At 36.8% G+C, this 11071-nt stretch overlaps 1 protein-coding gene across 1 annotated transcript in view; it reads right to left on the bottom strand.

Moving 5' to 3' along the window:
- Positions 1-10958, bottom strand: part of TRPA1 (transient receptor potential cation channel, subfamily A, member 1) — a 31003-nt gene extending 20045 nt beyond the window's left edge. The window contains exons 1-9 of the mRNA XM_008937321.1: positions 10714-10958; positions 9648-9688; positions 8506-8670; positions 7117-7292; positions 5878-5985; positions 5358-5466; positions 4855-5000; positions 3269-3405; positions 2205-2253 (exon numbers count right to left, since the gene is read on the bottom strand). Of these exons, the coding sequence (XP_008935569.1) occupies positions 2205-2253; positions 3269-3405; positions 4855-5000; positions 5358-5466; positions 5878-5985; positions 7117-7292; positions 8506-8670; positions 9648-9688; positions 10714-10958 (1176 nt within the window). The remainder of the gene's footprint in view (positions 1-2204; positions 2254-3268; positions 3406-4854; positions 5001-5357; positions 5467-5877; positions 5986-7116; positions 7293-8505; positions 8671-9647; positions 9689-10713) is intronic.
- Between the last annotated feature and the right edge of the window lie 113 nt (positions 10959-11071).

The raw sequence follows: 11071 nt of genomic DNA on the forward strand, positions 1-11071 counted from the left end.
TATTGAGTTGCAAGTCAAATTGGTGAGTACACACATACAAAAAAAAAATCTATTTTATTTCAGATAATATCCAAAGATCATTAACAGGGAGAAAAAAAAATAATCAATGGGAGTTTTTCCATTAACTCAAATCATCTTCAAGTCCAGTCCTAACTTGAGAGAGAATTAATCACAATCATGAGCAATATTTACTTTCTAGGATGGTAAAACCTGCAATTTAGTAATAAGAAACATTTAATAAATGTACAGCAATTACTTTACCACAGAGAACAGGAAGCTTCCAATGTATGTTGATAAAATGTTTGAGAGTAACACATGCAAGACCTTTCCCCATACAGCAGGTCAGACAACCTCTTTAAAATATTCTTATTCATCAAAGAAACAGAGAACTTCTCACACAAGTGGCTCATTTGTTTCAGTGAATACAGGACAGCAATTTCCAGCTAATAACATCCCCTTTAATCACCTTTCCTTCAGCTAACATCATTTTTCAGCCTTCAGCAAAACAAATTAGCAGCATTCATCATGATTTATCACAATAAGGAGTAACTTCTGTATTGGCACATATATTTACCACATTTAACATACAGCTGAATTAAGAGTTTGTAAATTCAGTTTCTGTTACTTTTCCATTTATACATTACTATATATGAATTAAACAGCCATTAATAGAAACTATTATGCAAATTTTGTAAATATCAATTAGTATCTATAACAATTTAATCTTTCATTTTCCTTTAGTGAATATAAAAGTAGTAAAAGGGGCAAACAAACAAAAAAGCAAGAAAATGTGTAAAATCACTGCTTATTTACTTTGAATAAGCACATTTCAATAAAATTAATGAAGCAAACTCAGAAAGCATCAGATAGTAAATTGCCCAGCACACAACAATACAGCTCCAAAAAGATACAGCTAAATTGCTAAGTTACTAGCTAAGTAATGAGAACTTTCTGATTTTCATGTCTTTATTCTTTATAGTTGTGTACACAACCTGCAAATACAACCATGTCATTTGGGGGCACAAGCCAGATAACGTGTCCATCTAATTGTCAAATGTAGCACCAGACACCTTGACTTTATTGTTCAAGTCATTGTGCTTAAAATGCTTAATTTGCAAACCAATTGCTAAGTAGCCCTTATCTGAAGCTATAAAATTTTGTAATGTTTGGAAGTTTGGAATATTGATCAAGGTTTCTTCCCTTGGCCTCTTTTTAAGGCTTTGGGTAGCCTTAAATCTTTGCAAAGGCAGTGTTAAAGACATTCCCTCCAATACTTTGTGCACGTAAGCCTTCACACCCAAAAAACTTGGCTCTGTATTTATCAGGTGATAATCTCTGTAGAGAGGTTGTTTTGTCAGCCAAGTTTAAGTGCTCAAATCTCATCATCTCACATTTGAATTAAAAATAAGCACAGCATCTAGTTCTGACTAAATCAAATCCATATAACAGTTCCTGAGAAAAGCAAAACTGCAAACAGAACAGAATTTTTCTTCACCTAATTGCCACGAAATGAAGCAAAAAACCTAAATATACATAAAATGGAAAAGAAGTCTGCTGACTTCTGAAAACTTCCTCATCAGATTGGGATATATAATGATTATATGAGCCTTGGTTCAGCTGGTATAAATGGACATCTGGAGTACAGCCAGCAGCATGCCCAGTTACATTTCTTCTCTTTCTCCCACATAATTATTCAGTGAAGAAATATAATCAAACTACTCAGAGTAAGAAATGTTTCTAGATCATGCGCAAACTCCAATATATGTCTGGATGATCCCAAAACAATCATGTGTACAAAGTCCAAAGAAAGGTTTTTTTATTTTTTTCTGGAAAAATCAGATTAAATTCAGTGCATGTGTAGCACCTATTTCATAGCTCATATCCTAGAGGTGAGCATGACTGAACCAGTTTGTCATTTTTGGTAAAAGATAATTCAGAAAACCTTTCTGAACATTCAGAAAACTTTCTGACTAAGTAAAATGGAAATTAAAATACAAGTTTCTATCCTCTGTAACCCTGTAACTATTATGGAGTCACAACTACCATTGTAGTGTAACTGTCAATTACACGTTATGAAATATATACATGTCTATCTAAATAACCTATACCTGAGAAAACATTCTCCTTTATGAATTTCTCTATGCAGACCTGTAGGAATAGATAGCAATAATCTCTATAAACATGTTGCTTGAGTAAATATTTACCATTGAAATCAAATACTCTGCCAGTTCATAATGATCAAACAATGCTGTCCTGTGGGGAAAAATGAGAAAACACAGTAATGTTAGAAAGGACAATGAAGTTTCAAGTGAAAGGGTGGCATTTTTTCTCCATTTGCTAATCTTTTAATCTTAAAAATTTTCTAATATTTTCAAATAAATACATTTCAGAATAATAAGACAGCGATAACTTTATTACATCATTTATTTTAATAAATTTTTATTTTTGACATAGAGTCTTGTTTTTAAACTAAATTCAGTTCAAACAACACACTGAAAACTCACTGTAGGAAACAAAGACCTCCCTGGCATTTCAGCAGGCATTTTATCACTGGTTTTTAAAGAATCAGTCACTTCATATGTCAGATCTTTCACTCTACCATGCAAGGTCAATACAGAATTCCATAAACTTCAGGCTCAGTTTGCTCTAGGCAGATCTAGAGTCTCACAGCCATTTCCTTGATCCAAACTTCAACTTGCTATATATTTTAATAATGGCAACAACTACACATGTAGTCTGGCTGTGGCATGCAAATCTACCTGAACAAATATGAAGTCTAAAGGATTACTACATACATAAATATCATTTGCAGTTTTGTAGTCATAGGGAAGTGTACCAACAACTACTTGGTGTAAATAATTTTTTTAAGGAAAAAAAGGAAAGTATTATTTTAAACAGTTCATATTATTTTAAATTCATTTTCTGGAGGGCATAGCCCCATCAGATGAGTGCATTTGTTCCATGACCTCAGAAGACATTAACAATTCCATAAAACCTTCACCTACTACATTATTGAAGTAGATTTTTAATGCAAACTGTTAGTGACCACTTACTGACATGATTCCAAGGTAACTGGAACAGATTTGATAAAAATTTTTAACATCCTGACCAAATAACTGACTCTTTCATATTGTACTAAAACTATTCCCCATTCCATGGATAAGTTCCAACCCATATGAAGAGGTGTTCCAAAGTAAACTATATAAAGCATAATTGGATGCTGAGAATATTGTGGCTCACAACTTCAGAGTGAAGTCTAGCTTCCTACCTGTGAAGAAGGGTTTCCTTATTCCCATCTACAGCATCAATAATGGATTCCTCACCAGCATAGGATGACATCATTAACTTTACAATCTCAGTTGCTCCTTGAGTGGCAGCAAAATGAAGTGCTGTGCATTTTTCATTCTGTAAATAGGAAAACAAAACAATGTTTAAATATTGAAACCACCGAAACCTAACCCCCAACCTACTGCACTACATATGAGTGATGCAGCCCAGGGTTCATAATTCCTACGTTCCTGTGCAAGTGATGAAACTTTATTCTTTAGCTAAACTAGTGAACCCTGAAGAGCTCTCAAAGACCAGAAAATACTAAAGAGATAGTTTTAAAGGATTACTACAAAGCTTCTTATTATTCTGTGCCAAGTCCCTAAGATATGGGCTAATTACACTCTTAAACTTTTGTAACTGAGTTAATAAACAGACATACAGACCTCTCTTAATACAAGAGGTGAGGGAAAACTCCAGAAAGCCATAGGTAGAGCAGCACAAATGAATAATTAAATATGCCTGTATAGTACAGAAAATACATTATTTTAAAATGCTATTGACTTCCTTAAATAGAATCTTCCTTAGATGTTGTTCATACATAAAATGAAATTATGCAGGTTAAAAGTAACTTGGTCTGATGTTATTAAACTATTATAGACAGTCATAAAATTATTAAGCAATAAATTAGACCAAATAGATTGGAACACTGTTGCCAAAAAAGGATTTTATTTGGTGGGATGGGACAAATTAGCTTTGATACATGCCTGAGGGTTTTGTCTTTCTCTTTTTTAGGACAGGAACATTTCAGTGAATGCATTGGAATGGGCTTGTCCACAATGCTATGAGCATTCCCAACAGTCTTACCCATCACAAAATCAGCAGTGTAAATCATCTCATTCAAAGGCTGTGTATTCAAAGATCAAAACAATAAAAGAAGGCTAAACCATGTTTATCTTTGCACTCATGAGTTGATTCAGCCTTGCAAACAACTTGATTAATAATAGGTATTTTCAGAAGTGTCTATTCATCATGAAGCCAGGCACAGGTCCTTACACCAACAGTATCAAAGCAGCAGCAGCAGCACGAATTTTTGCTCACCTACAAAGCTGCTGTAAAGGTCAGGGCAAGGCTGAGGATAAATGTGAATGAGCAAGGGTCAGACTGAAGGGTCATTTCTGGGAAAGGATGGTAACAGTTGCATGGTAAGGGGTTTGTGAAGAAGGCCACACCACTCTCCAATTGTTCTCCCAGACTCTGTTATGACCAAAGGAGTTCCTGTGCCTGAGTCAGTAGCTGAGGACTAATGTTTCTTCTACAGATCTGCCCAAATGCATTTTGAATCCAGGAAAACCTTTCATGCCCAAACCATCCTATGTAGCTCGTGTGAAGAAACCTGACATTTTGCCTGTTTCCAACCAGAGACTTTGCTTTCATTTGCTGCTCCCTAGGTTTTCAATTGGAAGAGACAATGATCAACAGTTATCAGCTCATCTTTTTTTCCATACCATTAAGAGATCTAGGTTTTATCAAAACATAAAACCTAGGTTTTATCAAAATTATCTCTCTCTCCATTCTGAGTTTTACCTGTTTTAGATCTATTTGGGCTCCAAATTCAATGCACATTTTAATCATTTCGAGGTCCCCACTCTGCACTGCCAAATGAAGAGGACTGCACTTTCCATTGTTGGTAAAATTGATGTGGGTTTTAGCAGAGTGACCCAATTCTTCCCCTAAGAGATGAAAAGAAATTTTTTTTTTTTTTTAAGCACAAATGAGATAACAGAAAATATATTCTTTCAAAACAAGTATATTAACTGTGGAATAACATTCTTACCCCTCAGAATATAAACCTTTCACATCTATCATTAAACTATGGAGGGACACGTGTAGGAGAACAATTAAGCTGCTGCAACCCTACAAAAGTTACAAGCATGAATTGCCCCTAGGAATAATTGTAGTAACTTCTTGGAAGTTCAATCCTAGTTCTAAGTGCTTGTTTGCACAGTTCTTTGAGAAGTAAAGCAATAAATTGGTAACAGTACTATAAATAATAAATCCTACTGACTGCTTGGGAACGAGACATTTACCTTTTTTCAAAAGAATCTCCATGCAGGTTTTTGCACCTGAGAATGCAGCTGCATGGATGGGCATACACCCCGTTTTGTTCGGCTTGCAGATCTTCCCTCCATTTTCAATCTGAAAAATAATGCCTGGATAAAGCTTAATGACATACAGAAAATTATGACTAATGAACACACAATTACAGCTACAGTCTCCTGGGTAGCTGCCTCCTTTTTTATGTTGTATTTGCATTGTGAAGTTTATCTATAAACATCTTTTGCCTGCTATATCCATACATGTATGTACTTCATTTTTTCTTCACATGACTTTCAAAATCAGTTAATTTTTTTTCTTAGCTTGCCACTCAGCTATCTTCATAAATGCTACTAAAAGATTGAAGTTTATCTGTAATCTGTGCAAAGTAACTTCAATACTAGGTCCTTCATTTACCTTCCCTTATTACACAGAGACAGAAGAGAGGAACAGATTAACACTGCATCAAGGTAAACAAAGCCACATCAAAAGATGATGTATAATTATACCTACCAGGAGTGTCAGTGCTTCAGGATTATCCTTGTAACACGCCACAATTATAGGTGTGTTCCCTGCTTCACCTTCCAAATTAACATCTGTACTGCTATGCTGGACTAAAATCTAAATGTTTAAGAAAACATTCAGTCAACCACAAGCCAAACACAACAACAAAGGCTTACAAAAATAATTCTGTTACAAAAAGTAACATTCTTTTTGCATGCCAGCAGCCTGCAACACGTAGGCAGAAGAGAGACAAAATGCAAGAGAATGTAAAAATATGGAAGTGAAAAATGCAGGTGAGAGCAGACAAGGCAAATTCTTTACAGCAGACAGATGGATAACTGAGAAAAACACTGCACATAGCTGCAAAGTCTCCAAGTTTTGCTCAGCAATTTCTCCAACACTGGAAGAAAAAATGCAGATGGGGATTATCAACTGAATTTTGTTCTAATGTCTTGTAATATTCTGTGTTTCCTGGAAAGTGGCAATGTTGTAGATCCTGCTCCATTGTGTTAACAGCTAACACTGAGCCACCAGTATCACCCAGAACCTCTATGACACCTTCCAGCATTTTTTAAGACACAAAGGATCTGTAAATGATAATGAACATACTTCACCACATGTTCATTCCTCTATCTACATGTTTATTTAAATATCTCTCAGTAATTCATATCAAAATCAATTTTTCTGTACTGGAGGAACTAGCAATTTTAATCACTCTCAGGCAATTTGACATTAGAAGCCAGAAGAGAATTAGCATGAATAAACAATAGAGTGGGGAAAAAATGAGAGCACATATTTAGGCAAGAGCAGAGCTGTAAAATAATCCAAACCTAGAACCTGATACAAATTCCATTTTACAAATGTCATTGTATTTCATGTTTTACTGTATTAATCCATAGTAAATACAGAGTTTGTAAAAGATGTAAGAATAGTGAAATATTTAAGCTATTTAAGCCCTGAAAAAATAAAATTCCTTGTGTTTGGAAATTTTATAAGAATTACCCATGAAACACAATGACTACTGCAATAGCACCAATATCAGTATGAATTTTCATCAGTAAGTTACTTTTGACTTGCTGTGCTAAGAAGACACAAACACTTATAAAAGCATCAGGTGTAACACATCCTGCTCACTAAACAAAGCTCAAGATGAGATACAGCATAAATAAACAAGGGTTTGGTGTTCTGCACGAAGCTGCAGCTGAGCTACCTATCAAATCTGTCTATTCTTGTGGACTTTAGACTTACCTTAACAATTTCATTATGCAGGGACTGCACAGCCATATGCAAAGGTGCCATCATATTGGAGTTGAGAATGTTTGGATTGGCTCCTTTGCTGAGAAGCAAACTAACACTTTCAACCTGGTTTTTCTTCGTGGCCCAGTGCAGGGGGGTATTCCCAGAAGAATCCATCACATTTAATACTAGGTCAAAGGAGAGAAAACAAATCCAAACCAAAATCAGAGGAAAAAAAAACAGTGTCTTCAACAGTAGTTTGTGCTACTGCTTTTCTTTGAAATGAAAAAGGAAAAGATTCCATGTCACACAGTGCATTGTGATAAACTGATTAAATATTATGATGAATACAAAATATTGTTTAGAGATGAGAGATGTGAAACATCTATTTCCTGCCCATTATTATACACCTTTTTTCTCCCCCCAAGAGTTACTTGATTTCCCTCTTTCCTTGTCTCTTCTTTACTCTTATTTGACTTTGTAGAGGCTTAACAGAACAAGTGAATGTGAATAACTAAAATAAGAGAGAATAAATAGGCACTTGCAAATTGTAAGATTAGACTGTACCCATTCTGCTTCACTTCAGAACACAGAAGTAAATCAATTCAATGCTAGTTGTAAAACTAGTCTGTCCTACACATTTTTTTTTCCCTGAGCTTCAAAATCGCAAATAAACTTTAACAAATATTCTAAAAAATTAAGACAAAATTTATATGCTGAAAACAAAAAGCACATATTTCAGCCAGAATAATAAGATTGGCTATCATTAGATGAAAAAATGAGCTTTTCAGGGCCATTGTATGTTTGCTCCCTAGCCCCCAGTCTGTCAGTGGCACCCTATGTAGTTCAGAGTGTTTATCAATGACTAAACAACACCTTTTACACAGAGTGTTTTTCCATCACTTGAGCCCCACGTTCTCCTACTCACCACTTCTTCCCTAAATTTCTTTGGAGGGCCTATCTCATTGAGAGTTTATCTTGCCCACCATTAAGAAAATAAGTTGTGATGACAACTTGAATGGCAAGTATAAGAAAACAAATTCTCTTTTACATTTCCAGTATTATAAATGTAACAAAAGAAAACAAATACAGAAGACAAAAAAAAAAAAATCAAGCCTACTGTACTTCACTGTAGCTTTTTTTCATACCAGAAAACTGTAAATCTGTCCCAAACAAAGTAAGATATACTGATTCACTGCATTAGAGAGAAAACAGCCCTAACAGAAAGAGGGTGACCCAAACCACACCCAAGACACTGCAAAATGTGGCAGACAGTTTGAGCTACACTTCTACCTATAAAGTAGATAACACACATCAGTTCTGCTTCAGTTGGGTAGCAAACACTTTGATTATTGAACTTTGTATTCTGTTAAATAAAATAGCTCAGAAAACGTGTGTTACCTTCACTGGAAGAATCATCTATGATCAGCTGCATTAACTCTATCTGACCTCCTTCTGCAGCATGATGCAGTGGGGTGGCATTTAACTCATCCACTTTGGTAAGCCCAGAACGATTCTTCTTAATGAAGCTCCGTAGCCTACAGGCACTTCCATCTGAAATCACCTGTTTTGGACACAAATATTCTAATTTTCTCCTTCTCCTAAGAGGCAAGATGTTAGCCATGCTGTAATGTATCACTGTGGGCATGTTACCACTCAGTCATTCTCTCCCAGCTGTTTAGGTTCATACAGAAGCACTCAAATCCTGAGGGGACTCAGTCAACAGTGTGCAAAACTAGCAAAACAAGAATGTGTCTTTAATCCATTCTTTTGTCTTCTGCTGTGAGCTGAAGATCCTCCTTCCACCATGGAAAACCTCAAACAAGCACATTGATCACTTACTGTTTTATACTCTCTTCAAGCTGTGGGCACATCAAAAGAATTCAACAGAGAAGCAAAATTAACAACCTTACTAAATTCCTTTTCTAGATCTTTCTACAGAGACCAATATGTCCTGGGCTTTCAAGTTCAGCTAATAAATTCTTTCATTCCAGCAGTGCCCTAAGAGCATCCCATGGGCCACTATCTCAGTCTGAAACAACCCAACACCTTCACAAAGCAACACCATAAAACTCCCTCCAACACCTCAGCCCACTCACACCTTGATACCTTCCCAGTACTGTGCTTTGCAGCCAAAGCCCACTATGAAAACCCTGATGATGCTCACTTTATGATGTTCTCCAATTATTTTTGTTGGAGTGCTTCAAAACCCATACTTGTATATGAAGAAAAGTAATAGAGAAAAATGACTGCAGTAGAATGGGCAGGAATTTTAAAACAAATTATTAAAAAATGAAAAGGGAATAAAAAAAGCTCAAAACAATTCAACAACATTGAGAGAGGGGGTTAAAAAAAAAAGCATTTAAAAATTAATGCAAACCTTCCCAAAGATGTGCAAGCAAGCAAGCATGTATGAAAAAAAAAAGGAAAATCCTTAAAATCACTGTTTCCTCCTGAGCTGCAAAAGAAAAGGAAGATGCTCTCCAGGATGCCCTGAGGCACAAAGATTCAACAACTTCTCCTGTCATTAAGCAAACATAAATTATGGGGCAGCCCATTCAGATACTTAAGCACGTTTAGCTTCCTTCAGCCTATAGTCTCACTGACCTCCATGAAGTTACTCATGTGAATAACATTACAATGTGTTAAAAGATTTAGAAGACTGGGGCCAAATTCAGGTGTAGCATCTGCTCCAAAAATGCAATCAGAAAAAGCCAACAGAAAACAGGTGATATCATTGTGGAAAGGGTGTTTAAGACAAATCACCTGTCATAAAAAAAGATCAATTACACAGATAAATAACTATACATACTATACACATCAAAAAGCTATTTAAGAAAAACTTATAGGGCCCAGTATCTTCTAATCCTTCAACTTAATTGTAATTGTCATGAATTTAAAATCTTTCTATTGATTTAGATCACATTTCCCCACTCTTTATATTGGATTTTTTTACCAATGTAAGACAAAATTTGGCTGAAATGTGGCATGTTGATAGTTTCTTTCAACAAAAATAAGATTTTTCAGCCAATCCTGCAGTATTTCATTAACAAAATAGGAAAGGAAGAGATCAGCTAGGTCTTCTCTGTATTTTGGTTGGTTCAAAGCAGCAAAGTGGGCTATTTTAGACAACAGCAGCTCTTTGCCCTTTCTCATCTCTGTAGTGGCAAGTCACCCACCACAGTGACAAGCTGTGTTATGCTGAAGAGGTGTTGCCCAGGACTACAGCTAGCACACAGAAAGCAAGGCTCGAAGTGATCTGAAGAGGTCTTTAAACCCATCCACATACTCTGTCAAATATGTTGAGCCTGCTCTTAAAATTCCCCAAATCTACCAAAGTCATCCTCCCTGTAAGCAATCTCTTCCTTTGCTTAATTATTCTTACCCTTAAGAAGTGCTTCTCTAACGTTTAAACTAGGTCTCCCTAACAGCAATGTAAGTACTTCACTTCTTGTCCTGCTCTGTGGAAAAGGGCAGAGGTTATATCCTTCCAGCAAGAGACTTTGCATGTGTAGGTTATGCCTCTGATTCCCTGTCCCTTCATAACAGCTCCAGTGCTTCTGAACTTTCCTTTCGGGACATTTTTGATAGATGGCTCCTCATTCCCACCGGGACCTCTGGACCTCACTCTCCGAGTCACGAAAGCCACCGGCCACCCATGCCCCTCTCGCTTGCCCGTCTCCTGCTCGCCCTGGTCCAGACGTGGGCACACAGCACCCTGTGCCTTCATCCCCCACGGCCAGGGCGGCTCCCAGCCTGTCCCCACCTCTCGCGGCTCTTGCAGGGCTCCCCTGGATGAGCTCTGAGAAGTCTCTGGGACATGACCAGAGCCACGCCTGCACAGCTGCCTCCATAGCTCCACTTCATCACCCCCCTCACTCTCCACCTTCACCCCTCCTCGTCCCAAGCCCTCCCACGAGCCCTCGTCTTGGGCACCCCTCGTTCCCCGCCAGCCCCCGTTCCTCAG

This window comes from Merops nubicus, unplaced genomic scaffold (genome assembly GCF_000691845.1).
Source record: "Merops nubicus isolate BGI_N331 unplaced genomic scaffold, ASM69184v1 scaffold1653, whole genome shotgun sequence".
NCBI lineage: Eukaryota > Metazoa > Chordata > Aves > Coraciiformes > Meropidae > Merops > Merops nubicus.